Below are 15,691 nucleotides of genomic sequence, written 5' to 3'. Positions count from 1 at the left end.
AAACTTTGAATGCGAGAGTCATCTTCAAGCGTGTGAATCAAACTCTCAATGAAAACACCAATTTTTGGATGCAAATTTCCGCCATCTTCTCCTTTGACGAAAATGCACCTACAAAATAATAACACCTAAGATTAAGGCCAAAAGCCTCACTCGCCCACGATGAATTGGGGGCTTTGGCCAAAGAATCTCCGATTCCAAAGTTAGAATTCTGAAAAGAATGTGTTTAGAAGTTTGTGGGTAGCAAATGCCTTAGCTTTTTAGTGGGATAATAGGGCTATTTATAGGGGAGTGATAAGAGGGATTTGAATAAATACCATTTTGATCAGCTTTGACTCTTCCTTGATTGAGCCGTTATTGTCCGTTGCATGCACGTGAGAATCCTAGTGTGCCTCAAGGGTAATTTTGTGCTTTTTACCCAAAAGTCCACGTGTCATCTCTATAATTTCTTGATTATTTTTGGCTCCACAAATATAAAAAATGATGTGTATTGGATAGAAAATTTAAATTTGCAATAGCTTATAGCTATTGTTAAGTTATTATGATTAAACTTCATAATTGATATTGTGGACAAATTTAGTCTTTGTAGCTTGCATTTACTTTTTCCAATTGAATAAACTGCAAAATCCCTTTTTCCTCTAACGCCACTTAACTGCTTCATGCCTACACATGTCTCCTTTCCACACCCATCACTTGGTTCACTTCTCTCCATTGTCTCCAACACCAATTAACCTTGTAAATTTTGAATTTTAAGTAAGTTTTATATTTTAGTCTAAATTGATCATAGACAATATAAAAAATGATGTGTATTGGATGGAAAATTTAAATTCATAATAGCTTATAGCTATTGTTAAGTTGTTATGATTAAACTTCATAATTGATATTGTGGACAAATTTAGTTTTTGTACCTTGTAATATTGTTCAAAGATTATGAATGAAAAGTTGGTAGTTTATCGTTTAATTTTTTTTCAAGATTTTATATTGAGACCACCGGATATTAACCTCTCCCCCACGAGTCTCGAGCACTGTAGCGAAAAGAGGGGAAGGTTCTTGAATGAAGTTTGAACTTTGAAGGAAGGAGAGAAGCTTAGGAACACATAGTTTGAATGTAGAATATAACAAAATTTGAACAAAAAAGAATACAAAAGGTTCAGTTGCCGGGAATTGAAAGTGGGTCTCCAAGGTGAAAGCTAGAATATCCTAACCTCCGGACAACATCGAATCCTTATACTTTATGTTTCGCATCATAATTTTTTTATTTTTTATGAAGCAATGCCCTACCAAACCAACATGTCCCATTAGAGCAACTCCACCTCTAAAAATGAGCTGGCCCAAAGTCTATTTAAGGCTGGTTTGGTATTAATGTGCTTTGAAAAAAAACTGCTTCTACTGTGCTGTGAGAATAAGCAGCTGTGAAATAAAGCAGCAAAGTGTTTGGTAAACTTTTTTGTATAAGTGCTTTTGGAAAGAAAAAAAAAAGCAGTATGATAGTGTTTGGTAAACTTTTATGTAAAACAGCTGTGATTGTGTGCAATGAACAAAAAAGGTATAATACTAGATGTGCTATTAATTTAATTTTCTTGATAAATAAAAGTGAATTACTAAATATACTTTATTTTTAAAAGAAAAATATTTATAAACTTTATCTTAAATATTAATTAGTATGACAGACTACTTCAATTGAAATATTTTAGACTAAATAACTATGATTCATTAGTACAATATTGTTAATGTACTTGAAAGTACTCTAATTAGATGCATTCATTAAACTTGCCGCTATTCTATTTCTTAATGGTTCTATCTCATGGGATCCTTCAACTTGATAATTTTGGTATTCTTCATCATCATCATCACTATTATCGCTCTCTTCACAATAGTCCATGGGGTCATCAAAATGACGATCACGTTCAGAATACCTCTGTATGTAGTTATGAAGAGCCATTGTAGCAATGATAATCTTCACTTGCTTATTGAACGGGTAATTAGGCATATCCCTTAAAATTGCCCATCTTTTCTTCCATACCCCAAAAGTTCGTTCAATGATGCTCCTAAGAGAAGAATGCATGTGGTTGAATACCTCTTTATGACCCGTTAATTCGGGACCCCTACGAAAATCCGGGAGATGATATCTTTCACCTTTATATGGTCCCAAATAACCTCTCATTTGTGGGTACTCCGCATTTACCAAGTAATATTTTCCTGAAAATTGAAATTTTTGTTTTGTATTGTAATAATTATACAAAGCAAGTATGTAAATTGTTGTAAATTTGTCCTATAGATTCCTCTCTTGTCTCTAGTGGTAGTACCCCAGAAGAAGGTGCCCAGGCATGTTCACCGGTAGCAACTGTGTTCGAGAACATTCTATCTAACTTATCCTCCATCTCAGGACTAATTCCCTCTTTTCGCTATCTTCCATATTCTTTGTTTATCTACAAGTAAGAAATAATATGATTAATACATATTGCATGATATCATAATACATATTAAAAGATAAATACACAAATCTGAATTTTATTATTCCACCACTCCTCAGAGGCATCAACGGTACCCTTACTCGAATTCCACCCTAGGCCAATTTCTTTACCAACTAGCTCTTTCCACAACTTCCACTCATTTTTAAGTGCATCCCACTTATTTTTTAGTTGATTTCTTTCATAATCATGCCCACTTGCTGCCTTGAAGTTAGCTCTAATATTTGCATATCCATCTTTGTCAAAGTGAGTGCCCGGGCGATGTCCGGCCTCAACCTCCTTGATGCATACATCACAAAATATAGATATATTGTGGGCATTCCATGTAGCTGTAGGATTTGACGAAGATGCCCCCTTCTTTGTCATCGAGGGCATTCCATGTAGCTGTGGGACATGCATCCGTCCGTCCGTCCGTCCGTCCGTCCACACACACACACATACACACACACACATACATACACACACACACACACACACACACACACACACACACACACACACGGAAGCCGGTCCATTTGCATAATCCTAATTTCTATACACAATATATATGGTGATTTGCTGTCATTTGCATAATCCTAATTTCTCTACTATTCATTCTTTAGCTCATTCATTCCCCAGTCAAAAGGTTTCTTTTATCTTTGTTGGCCTAAAAAGACATAGAAAGGAAAGCCACCAAATAATTTGAACACAGAGCACTCTGCACTGCTACAAAAGGAGCATTTGGAATGAGACGAGGAATATCTACCATTAATGGTAGACAAAAGATCAAAATTCAAGTCTCCAAGTCCATAATATTTTTCATATCAGAATTGGTGATGAATGATAAGAACATATTAATTAGCCCTAAAACTTACGCAATTTAATTTTAATGTGTTTATTATAGGGTGTTCATCGAATCTAAACATCCACATACAACATACACATTCTCCCCAGCCAAGCATAACAAAAACACAAATAACTCTTTAATCCAAAACAAGATTCAAGGAACATGAATAGAGAAGTAATCAATTTTTCTTCTTTCTCAAATTTTCTTGTTTCCTCCACAAACCCTAAATTTTTCCCCAATTTTTTCCCCAATTGTTTTCTCCATCCCCAGTTTTCCCGACACCCATACACCCATCCCTTCGCTTTTCCCACCCCTCTTTCACTCTCCCCATCCCCAAATTAAAAAATCCAAACAAATAAATAACAAAATTTTAGAGAAGATAAGCTTACCAGAGGAAGGAGGGAAGGCGACAGCTGACGCTGAGACCGACGGAGAGAGAGGAAAAGGAGGAAGAGGAGAAGAGGTGCAGTGCAGTTGCAGGCAACAGAGGAGAAAAGGGCGTGCTGAATGTTTTGCGATTTCAGGAGGGCGTGCGAGAGAGAAGGCAGAGAGAAACGAGGGCAACATTGGCAATTTGAAAATTTCATTAAAAGAATTATTGTAGCTCCGTGTTTTGACAAGAAGCTGTTTTGTGAAGCTACTTTTTGCAGCTTCCCATTTTTAGCTTTTTTCATCTGAAACTTAAAAAAAAAAAAAAACTGGTTTGGGATGTTTACCAAACACCAAAAACTCTTTCAACTTTTTTTCATAGTAGCTTTTTTTTAAATTACCTCAACCCCAAACTGGGGCTAAGTTAAGTTGAAAACGTCATTCTCTTAACATACTACATAAGAAAGAGTAATAGGTTGAGTTCTAACATTGAGCCAACTTGAGCATCTTCATCAGGAAATAATAGGAATTTGAATGAAACATAACATGTTTGTATGATTATTTGGTGGTGGATAGCAATTCCCCTAACTCATTTTTCTTCATTTGTGAACTACTTAAAATATGTTTCTGTTCTGTTTTTGTTCGATTTAATTTAAATAGCAAATCAACTCCAAAAATCTCAAAAATTTGTGTGAGTGTAGGTCTGTGTGTCTAGTGTCTGCATATAAAATTTTGTAGACTTTAGATAAGCATAAGTCGGTCTAATAATTATTTTTCAGTGGCTGGTCAGTAGGGACAGTAACCCAGTTATTGTGACATTTTAAGTAGTTGGATAAAACAAACTTCTGCGGGAAAGACCTTTATTTTCATATGCTACAATTGACAAATCTTAGTGTTAATAAGGAAAATCAATAGGACATTTGTGAGCTACTTTGTGGTGTGCTTTTAATCCTATCATAACACTTGTCTTACAGTTTCAACCCGCAAATTCAAATAATTTATATGACACCATAGATTCTTCAACTTTCAAGACGGTGACATAATCCTAAACGGATCAAAGTGGTTAATGAATTGCAGCACAATTTCAAGCAACACATCCATTCTTTGTTATTGAAAATAATCTAATGTTTTGAAGGATTAAGAATTACAGCTTCTGAAAGCATAGGCCACAGCCACACCAGGGGGCAGCAGTCTTTCATGCGTAATCCTACGGTAGGATACTTGAAGAAATTGCATTCTTATAGCAGTTAATTTCTGGTCTATAGCATGAAATTGCAGAAAAATAAGTGTGTGCCTCCTCGAAATTTGCAAATGCACCTCCGAATTTCTATTCCCTATCATACCCATAAAACACATACAAGCGAGAGAACATTCAAATAAAGAGAAAATGGTTGCTGAGAAAATTCAGAAAAAATAACGGGAACTGAAACTCGCTTACCTGCCTCGACGGTGACCAGCAAGTCTCTCAAAAGTCTTGTTTAATTGAAGCTAATTTTAGAAGAACAAAGGACAATCAAAATCGTGGTTCACGATTCCAATTCCCCTTTCTCTGCTATCCCTAACCGAAATGAAATGAAATGAAGTACAAAAATCACAGGAGACAGAGAGAGAGTCCCAGTACCTCTTGCTCTCTTTCACTCTCTCTTAAACTTGCTCTCTGTGTTCTGGTCCGCGACTTATAGGCTACACGGAAAACACAATACATTTGTTGCTTATGTGTTAACTCTTAGTGAGAGAGGAGATAACAGGAAGATATTAACAATCCCAGCCTTTTTACTAGAAATTTAATGAGATCAAATATGAATAATATACAGAAAGTGGTGATTATGCTAGCTAAATAAATATAATTAAATGCTTACTTCCTCTCAGAGGAAGTCTAGAACTGGCCTATATCCATCCTGAATTTAAACCTTCACAGAATACATGGACAACTAGACAAGCATACCTGATGAGAGGTATGCCACTTTTTTAAGCAAACTTGAGCCTGATTATCTCAGCGCATCTTTATCTGTTAGAAAATAAGCTGAGGAAAAAATCTGCTTTTATTAGCACCTCAGTGCTCAAACTTGACCAGAAAATTTGTTTTTCTTGACTTCACAACTATCACCAGCTCTCGAAACTCGTCAGATTGGAAGCAGGAAATGCATGACATAACATGGGTGGTGCTATACAAACACCCATTTTTACCTCTCACACGCCCGTCTCAATTTCCGGCTGTTAGATCGAATGAATTGATGAAGATCAATGGACGAAAATTACAATGGTGTGTGAGAGGTAAAAAGGGGTGTGTGAATAGCACTACCCTATAACATTTAGGGACCCTAACATTTAATTAAGACTCTGAAAGAGAGTACTTAAACAAAATTCCTACTTCTTATAAAAATTCTGCAAGATGTTTCAAACCTTACAAATAAAGAAGATCGCATTTGCCTAATAACTACTAACTGCACCGAGTTCATTGTGATTTCAAATCCATTTGAGATTTTGAATGCATATATTTGGCGGCTTTGCATTCACAATACATGGAGTATTCTCTTAATATTACTTACGTATTCATCAAAGCATTGCAAAAACACAAACAAAATGAAGTGTCAAAATGTACCAAATGGACATGGAAGCAAGCTGACGAAAACAACTTATAAAACGGACTAACAAGAACAATATTTTTTTCTTTCTATTTTCTGGTCTCAAATGGCTACATTATCCAATTCATTGATTCTGGATGGATGACAAGCAATTACATGTGCAACAACGAGAGAAAGTTAAAGGAACACATACCTTTTAATTTGTATACAGATCTCATGCTACAAAACATTAGCTTCCTCTTAATGTAATCTTTCTCTTACCAAAAACTAATGGACTATCAAAACATCAACAAATTTGTAGCTGTCCCAACAACAAAAGGCTCCATTAATAACCGAGTCAAGAAGTAAAAAACGACACCCAAAATGATCGATATGGGCAGAGCCGGCAAAGCCCGATGGTACACTGACAACAAAATAAGAGTGCACCCAAGTCCCGAAATAATGGCAAGATAACAGGCATACACAGTCATAAGGTCATACATTGCAGCTCTGCCCACAAGAACACTGTAGAAAACGAAATCCCCTAGACCAAGTTTAATACCTTTACTGAACATTTCGCTACCTTCCCTCCTCAATTGCTCTCTCTCATGCTCCAATCCTGTCGTTTCAACAAGAGGAGACATTTCCTCGCTAATAATTTCAGATGCCCCACTGCCATATTGTGTAGCTCTATCGGACTGAACAATCATACTTGAATATCTCGAAGAACCACTACTTGGCGACGGCCTACCCCGTGAATTATCCTCCAATAGTAATCTCTCCCCTTCATCTCTATTACCCTCACCTTCCTCGTTCGCGACCTCAACATCAACAGAGGTATACTCAGAATTACCACCATTTTCATTCTCATTTTGATTCCCATTGCCCCTGGGGACTGCCTGAAGCTCCACAGACCCAGAATCCGAAACCCCAGCAACCAAAAGCTCCAAACCGGTCCCACGACGCCCAGAATTTGGCACAGTTGGGCGGGCCTCGTAAATCAAAGCTGGAAGCTCTTCATCCCGGCTAGAGGCCAACTCCACCAAGAGCTTAAGTGGGCCGCCCGGTGCCAGCACGGCCACCAAATCATAGACGGCCAGCGCCACAAGCAAAACCCAAGTAGTCCATTCGGGCAACTTGGTAAACCAAGCCGCCACAATAATCCCCAAAGAAACCATATAAGCTTGGCGTAGAAAAATGGGTACACCGCCGGAGAAGACGGACAAGACGCCCACAACAGTGAAATTGAAAAGCAGCAAAAAGCAAGTAATGGAGTCGATGGGTATGGAGAAATGCTGAACAATGGACAAGAAAATCGAACCTCCCATGGTACCCAGCACGAAAAAGGCGGAGAAGCGCATGTAGTTCTTCAAGAAGTTGGTGAAGTTGTAGTAGTAGAGGAGGACGAGGAGAAAGGTGACGACGGCGATGAGGACGACGAAGACCAGGGCGTTGAGGAGGGCGCCTTCGAGCTTTTGGGCGGCGGAATCGGTGGGGGTCTCGAGGTAGACGAGGTTGGCGGCGGTGCGGATCGGAGGAGCGGAGGCGGAGAAGGGATTGGAGGGAGAGAGAGCGTAGACTAAGAGAACAACAAGGAGCATGCAGATCGAGACTGGGGACATGACGCCGATGATCTCGACGCCGATCGACTCTAGGATGCTCGACTCCATCCTGGGATTTCAACGGTTGGGGCTTTCCGTCGAGCACTTGGTAGGCGTGGGGCTGTGGGTGTGAGTTTGGTTACCGCATTTTCCTTTTGCGTGAGTTTTAGGTTAAATTATAAACCACAATCTACAAATAAAATAAGCACTCGTGCCATTCTAACTTGTGGCACATGTAGTACAAGTTACCACTCAAAATTCACAGTCTCGATTTACATAATTTCGTGGTTATGATCGGAAATGATCATTTCATAAATCATTATGTAAGAACTATTTTTTAGAAAAATAATTAAATAGACTATTCGTTTAGTCAGTTAAATGCAACATTTGAGTTGACTCAGCAATAATTTCATATAATCTGAGTCGTTCACTTTGTAGATCTTCCTTGAAAGATCATCTTTACAAAACGTCATCCAAATCAGAATGTATTTTAGAATCGGTTTGATTCAAAAAATTTTTAAAATGAATGTAAAATCGAACCAAACGAAATTAGGCGGTCTGTTTAGTTGGGTTTTTTACCTTAACTATAAGTCGAACCACAATCTCATACCTTATGTTTAAAAAAAAAATTACAATGTCATAACTCATCTTACGAATTTGTCACAATGTCAGATCTCCTTCAATTTTTCTGTCAATTTCTCTATTAAATGCTGACGTGGCTTGAGAGGGGACCTACTCTCTAGCCCAACTGAATTAAAAACTTCATTCAATATTAAAAATAAAAAATAAAATCATTTAAATATTTGGGTGGGTCCCACATATTTTATATAAATATTTAAATGATTTTATTTTAAATTTTTTAATATTTAATTAATTTATTAATCCAGTTGAGCTAAGGAGTGGGCCACACTCAATCCACATAAGCACTTAGTAGAGAAATTAACAGAAAAATTGACGAAGGTCTGACATTGCAACAAATTTGTAAGATGGGTTATGACATTGTAATTTTTAAAATATAAAATATGAGATTATGGTTCGACCTATAATTGATATAGCTTTATGTAATTTATCCAAAAACTTTTCAGTTGCAATATAATAAGTGAAATGACTTTGATCCTTAATTTCGTTTGATTTATTTAGTCTCCAACATATTTGATAATGAACCAAGTTTGCGAAAATTTAGTATGATCTTGTTTATATGACATTCACAGAATGAAATATAAAAATAAAAATAAAAAAAATAAAAAGTAAAAAAATAAAAAAAAACTAATGAAAAGAGCTTGAAAACTTTGAGTTTTAACGATAAAGACAAAATAAAAGGTAAAATAAATAGTATCAGATTTGACTTTTTAGTATAAAAATATGATTTTTCGTTAAAATGAACAGTATTCCAGATTTTTCGTTAAAACTCCCATAAAAAAAATTAGATGTGCAGCCAAGTATTCATCGATCAACGACCAGTGCGCACTAAATAAATGCCATAAGTTTGTAGGAGCAAAATAGAAATACCAGAAGTTAGCGGGTCACAACTACAGTCAAAATAAAAGAAGAAAATTGCAGGTTTGGTTTTCGCAAAGACAGAGGCCCTAGGGTTTAAGGCAAGGTTTTTGCTTCCTGTCGTCTTCAACCTCTGTTGCACTCGCACCTTGCTCCGAAAACGACAGCGTTTGGCTGTTGAACTGCCATGGCAACCATTCAAGTAAGCTCTCAAATTCCTCTTTCTCTCTATTACTAGGGTTTATTTAATCACTGTTAATGCTCTTCTGTCGCTTGTTGATGAACAATCAAACCCAGAAAATGACCTAAACTCTTCTACTCCCAATCCCAAAATGCTTCGCCGCCTTGCCATTTTCACCCACCAAGTTCTCACAAATTCCAATTCTATCCTCCCCACCACCACCAAGCACAACAGCACCTTCTTCCTCTGCTCCCATTTCAACCCCTCATGTCACAGGGGCAATGGGTTCGCCTCAATTCGCTTACTTTCGTACTCTCCTATGAACCGCCGCATACCTGATCCCGAAGACCCCTCGAATTTGATAAAAGAAGATGGCGTTTCTGTTTTATCCCAAATGTGGATTGAGAATTTTCGTGAACCTGATAGGATTGTGACTAATTTGTCCTCTTACCTTCGCCGATTCGAGTTGTGGGTATTGGCGTACCAGAAGGTTTGCGCCGACGAGATGGGTGCGTATATGCCCCGCAGTGAAATACAGAGGTCAGCGCTTGAGGACTTGTTAGCGCTTCGTAATGCTGTTCTTGACAGTAGGTTTAGGTGGGGTGCTAGACTAGAGTTCTTTATTAAATCACCCAAGGATAAGACTGAATACGAGTCTTTGTCTAAGAGGAAAATTAAGGCCATTCTGACGACTACACAACCGGCCCCATTTCAAGATAAGTTAGTGCAGGAAGTTCTGTTAATGATTTTGGAGCCAATATATGAGGGTCGGTTCTCTCAAAAGTCATTTGCGTTTAGGCCGGGGAGGAATGCACATACAGTGTTGAGGGTGATTAGGAGGAGTTTTGCAGGGTACTTGTGGTATATAAAGGGCGATTTGAGTACTATATTGGATGGGATGAAGGTGGGTTTGGTGATAAATGCTTTGATCAGGGATGTCAGGGATAAGAAGATCATTGATTTGGTGAAGGCGGCGTTGGTTACACCAGTGGTTATAAGTAAGGATGATGGAGTGGAGAAGAAGAAAAAGAAGAGAAAATATCAGAAGAAGAGGGTGTTGGCAGAGGATGAGCCGAAACCAGACCCATATTGGTTGGAGACTTTTTTTGGGTTTGCACCTGAGGAGGCAGAGAAGCTTCCTTCTTGGGGCCATTGTGGGATACTTAGCTCCCTTTTGGCTAATGTTTGTTTGGATGAACTGGACCGCTGGATGGAGGGGAAGATTAAGGACTTTTATCATCCGTCAAAGAGTGATGTCATATGGAATAGCCCGGAAGGTGAAGCAGAACATGGAAATACATCTTGGCCTGAATTTGTGCCAACAAGTGGCCCAGATAAGACCAGAAAGATGGATTACATTCGATATGGTGGTCATATTTTAATTGGTGTTCGAGGACCTCGATCAGATGCTGCCACATTGAGAAAACAGTTGATTGAGTTTGTTGATCAGAAGTATATGCTCAAGCTTGACAATGAGAGCCTCCCTATAGAACACATAACAAAGGGCATAATGTTTCTAGATCATGTGTTGTGTCGCAGAGTTGTGTACCCAACGCTTCGTTACACTGCTACTGGTGGGAAAATCATTAGTGAGAAGGGTGTAGGCACTCTTTTATCAGTTACAGCAAGCTTGAAACAGTGCATCAAGCAATTTAGGAAGTTGAGCTTTCTTAAGGGAGACAGGGATCCAGACCCACAACCTTGTTTCAGAATGTTTCATGCCACCCAAGCTCATACTAATGCACAAATGAACAAGTTTCTGTCCACAATGGTTGAGTGGTATAGATTTGCAGATAACCGGAAAAAAATTGTGAACTTTTGCTCTTACATTTTAAGGGGTTCACTTGCGAAGCTCTATGCAGCAAAGTACAAGCTCCGTTCACGTGCAAAGGTGTACAAGATTGGTTCGAGGAATCTGAGTCGTCCTTTGAAGGAGAAGAAGGGGCAGTCACCAGAGTACCATAATTTGTTGAGGATGGGCCTTGCCGAGTCAATTGATGGGCTTCAGTATACCAGGATGTCTCTTGTTCCTGAGACAGATTACAGCCCTTTCCCAAGTAACTGGAGGCCCGATCATGAGAAGGCACTACTTGAATATATAAGGCTTGATGATCCAAAAACTATTGAGGAGCAGCGTAGGTGCATCATGGACCAAGGTCTTGTTTCACCTCAGGATTACGTTTCAATGCTTGTTTGGAACTACAAAAGGAATGCTGGCACATTGGATCAACTTTCCTTGGTCAATAGTGGTAGCACTAACATTGAAAGAGATAAACTATTGCTGCCGGGATCGAACGAGGATAAACTTGAGCATAGGACTAAAGAAGAGGAGGAAAATGATAAACAGTTTTGTGTATCACAGATGTAAAATTTTTACTACCACAGTAACAAGGTAAAGTTATTCATGCGGCATGTCAGTATGTTGGCTTTTACTGGTACGCTTGCTGGCAAGTTATAGAAATGTTAGCTGTATCGTTATTAGGGGAATGGTATATGGTTAGCTATTCTTTCTTATCAAGTTTACACTTTCTACAACTTGCACGTATTTTCTTTTTGAGCGCAGAAATTTCTTGTTCATCATTTGTTCAATTGTCTTTTTACAACTTTCAGTAATCTGTTGAGTTTTCGATTCCATAATTTCTTCTGTTTCCTTTTTTTCACTTTTTGGGATGTAGAATAACATGCTTGATATTTTACTTTATTGCCAATGTTGGAGTTGTAGTCATTAACAAAGTTTATCTAGGAATTCTCATCTTGTGGTCAAGAAACGAAAGAGATGAGTACAGTTACAAACACTTTATGAAACTGTTAAGTACCCAGCGTGAATTAACTTACAAACAACCAACAACCATCAATAAAAAGGGCTTGGACCAACAAATAGTTAACCAAAAATCATCTCAAAATGTTATTTAACCAAAAAGACTCAAAGTTTAATAAAAAAACCATTCAAAACTATTGTCCACGGGTCAAACTTACAAGCCCAACCCACTCCAAATCTACACTTTCATAAATACCTCTGAATGATTCAATATTGTCCTGACTATTCATCAACCTCAACCCAGCACGAAACCGCCATAATAACTTTATGTCTTCCTATCAAATCGAATTCCCCAATTTTAAAAACAACCAAATCCAAGTTCAAATCAAAGTTGAAAAAAGAAGCATTTATTGGAACAAAGCAGCCAAAACAAGTTCAAAGAAATTTAATGGCAGAAACCTGTGAAAAAGTGTTTGGAAAAATAAAAAATAAATAATAAATAAAAAACCAAAACGTAAAACTGTTTCTGGAGAACCCAAAACATGACACTGTTTCTGGAAAAAAAAATTAGATACAGTGTTTATTTGGTCTGTGCACAAACAAACACTGTATCTGGAAAGAAAAGAACCAAAATCCAGAAACAGTGACTTAAATTTCAGAAACAGTAACTTAGATTCCAAAAACAGTGACTTAGATTCCAAAAACAGTCTATGTTTTAACCTTTGATTGTTTCTTTTCTTTCATGCATCAGTTGATCATATTTAAGAAATATGGTGCTTATTTTGCTTTGAATCCAAATACAGTGAATTTCACTATTTCTGTTTTAGCTTACATTTAAGAAACAGTGTGTCTATTTCATTTGGATCCAGAAACAGTTATTTAGATTCCAGAAACAGTAATTTAGATTCCAGACACAGTTTATTTTTACAGTCCAGAAACAGTGACCTGTCGTTATTATTGAATAGCATGCAGATCTCAAATTTATTATCTGAAGAAACAAACAATGAACTCTACTGACAAAGAAAAATTGACAAACAGTACTTTGAATACACTATGAATAATAACGATGATCACATTTTAACGAAATAATACAAAATATAAATTAAATATCATGAAGATCTATATTTTTGTTTCAAAGAAAAAGAAGAAGGTCCGCAAAACAACGATGAACTCCATTAACGACAAAAATCTGTAACTCAACCTAAAAAAGTTAGGGGTAAAATCGACAAATCTTAATTTATTTTAGTTGGACCATTTTTAGTTAGACTACTTTAATATGGGTCTTGTACTAATACAAAACTTATAACATGGTTTTTTATTAAAACTAAAGCTTTTCAAGCTCTTTTCATTGTTGAGTCATTTTTAGTTGGACTACTTTAATATGGGCTTTGTACTAATCATTAAACAAAACTTATAAATGGTTTTTTATTAAAACTAAAACTTTTCAAGCTTTTTTCATTGTTGAGCCATTTTTAGTTGGACCACTTTAATATGGGCCTTATACTAATCATTAAACAAAACTTATAACATGATTTTTTTTATTAAAACTAAAATTTTTTAAGTTTTTTTTATTAATTTTCCTTATATAATGTAGATTTCCCTTTGTTTTGTTAGTCTGTTCATTTATAGCAAATGTTTTCTGTATTAGTGTTTCTTTTGAGATCAAATGCAACTATCTTTAAAGCTGTATTTCCTGCAATAAACTTAGCAATTTTTTTAATTGTTGTACTAACCCGCGATACATAGAAGAACTGAGAATTAATGGACAAACAAGGATTGAATGCGCCCCTCTACCATATCCGTACAAATAGGCCTGACATATTTAACATTCTTAAGGAGTAAACTAGTTGTGTAAGTTCCAAAATCTGGAAAATCATGTTTTTTGTTCGTACGTTGTGTGATATCCTTCTAGCTTACCTTTGATTTCATACAACGTTGCAGTGACTTGTTTATATCTGTATAAATTAGGAGTTTCAAACGTTCTAAAGAGATCTACTCTGGCTGGTGCCCACAGAAAAGGAGGAATGTTTTCTTTGGGGTTCATCTATTGTTTGGAAGAGGGTGGGGTTTCAATATGAGGATGCCCTGGGTTGCCGGATTCATTCTCATCCTGATCCACCATGGATTTTAGGGACCTACAAAAACATTCTAGCCACGTAGCACTCAATGGGGTGTTTTAGCCGTTAGATTTGAATTCCATAACTATTAGATCCTCTTGTTTCAGTCTCAACCATTCATTTTTCATATCACTTAGTGCTATGTACTGTTGAAGAAAAATTGGAAGAATAGATAAGAGGTTTTAAACTCATATTTTGATGTTTTTCTGTCTGAGTTTTTTCTTTTTTAATTTCTGTTTTGTTAGGTGACGTGAATATAGAACATTTGTCATGTTGGAGGTTTGTACTTTCAGCAATCTTTTGGTAAAGGTAGCAATTATGCAGATTGCGATTGTTAAAGGGGTCTCTTGTTAATTCTACTCTGTTGAACAAGTGTGGTCACTGAATGATAGGTATATGACTTTTATAGGAGTGGTTAAACCGTCTAATTTTGAGAGTTTAATCATGCTCATAAGGCCGTTAATGATCCTCTTCGAAAAGTTATCGGCCTGTTTAGATTAAACTTACAGGTGCTGCATATGTTGTTATCAGTCCTCCCTTGTATTCTTACTCTACTGAAACAGATTGGATTTTACCTTGTTTTGCTTTCCAAGTTTCCAGCCAATATCCGAGTTGAGTTTAGTCCTGCCCAGCTGAACTATCAACTAGCTAGTTGATTTAGTTGTTTGTCTCTTCAACTTGTTAGAACGAGTCCATATTGACTACATATCGACCATCCCGTTGAGAAGGGCAATCACGGTCAACTGTTCATAAAGTGGGTTACTCGATATGATATGGTACTGTATTTGATATGAGATGTCAATTTGGTGTCGATTATGAATATTTATAGGTTTTCTCAACATGTTGTCCATATAGATGTCGAAACTAGTGTCAATATATCTTGTTATGTTGTCGAGTATCACGCTCCTTAAACAGTGAAGCGGGATCCCTTTGAGAAGGGCCTCGTGTGATCAAGCAATCTACTAGTAGTGCCGGAGATTCGATTTATGAAGTAAAGTGCCTTGAAGCTTCGCAGATTCAGCCCTATGCATGATCAACTTTTAGACGAGCCTTTTTCTTGTCATAAAATTTGTCATATGGCAGGCCAAGCCAATAATATGTGGGGATGCTTATTAATTTAGAAAAATGCTACCCACACACTTATTTTTACTTTTCATACATATTTGTTAATTTTTTTGTCATTAATCTTCTTCAATTCATTTGATCTAACGGCTGAAAATTAAAAGGGATGTGTGAGAAGTAAAAACGAGGGTGTTGATAGCACTACCTTTAATTTAATGTCCAAAAATTTAATTTTACATTCGATTACA

The 15,691-nt window shown here is 36.9% G+C and overlaps 2 protein-coding genes across 6 annotated transcripts; one reads left to right on the top strand and one right to left on the bottom strand.

Moving 5' to 3' along the window:
* Positions 1–2,177: 2,177 nt before the first annotated feature.
* On the bottom strand, positions 2,178–8,026 carry PS1 (Presenilin-1). 5 transcript variants are annotated; one of them, XM_088695950.1, is made up of 5 exons: positions 6,442–8,026; positions 5,285–5,346; positions 5,102–5,151; positions 3,684–4,997; positions 2,178–2,426 (listed from the first exon to the last, which is right to left on the bottom strand). In XM_088695950.1, the coding sequence occupies exon 1, from the start codon at positions 7,895–7,897 to the stop codon at positions 6,527–6,529; it is 1,371 nt and encodes a 456-aa protein (XP_088552076.1). In that variant the 5' UTR covers positions 7,898–8,026; the 3' UTR covers positions 2,178–2,426; positions 3,684–4,997; positions 5,102–5,151; positions 5,285–5,346; positions 6,442–6,526. The 5 variants fall into 5 exon arrangements, with proteins under 5 accessions (XP_088552076.1, XP_088552075.1, XP_088552079.1 ...); XM_088695949.1 differs by having other exon boundaries at positions 3,684–5,151; XM_088695953.1 differs by lacking the exon at positions 3,684–4,997.
* Positions 8,027–9,350: 1,324 nt separating this feature from the next.
* Positions 9,351–12,143, top strand: LOC137711260 (Intron maturase, type II family protein). The gene has a single exon (XM_068450492.2). It carries the CDS (start codon positions 9,658–9,660, stop codon positions 11,872–11,874), a length of 2,217 nt encoding a protein of 738 aa, XP_068306593.2. The 5' UTR covers positions 9,351–9,657; the 3' UTR covers positions 11,875–12,143.
* The last annotated feature ends 3,548 nt before the right edge of the window (positions 12,144–15,691 follow it).

Source organism: Pyrus communis, chromosome 6, assembly GCF_041283825.1.
Source record: "Pyrus communis isolate YQ-2024b chromosome 6, ASM4128382v1, whole genome shotgun sequence".
NCBI lineage: Eukaryota > Viridiplantae > Streptophyta > Magnoliopsida > Rosales > Rosaceae > Pyrus > Pyrus communis.
Note: the sequence above shows the minus strand (reverse complement) of the source record. Positions and strands in the feature narration are given on the sequence as shown.

Bases quoted from the DNA above. Each gene is read 5' to 3' on its own strand.
- PS1 (XM_088695948.1), bottom strand. From the start codon at position 7,897: ATGGAGTCGAGCATCCTAGAGTCGATCGGCGTCGAGATCATCGGCGTC.
- LOC137711260 (XM_068450492.2), top strand. From the start codon at position 9,658: ATGCTTCGCCGCCTTGCCATTTTCACCCACCAAGTTCTCACAAATTCC.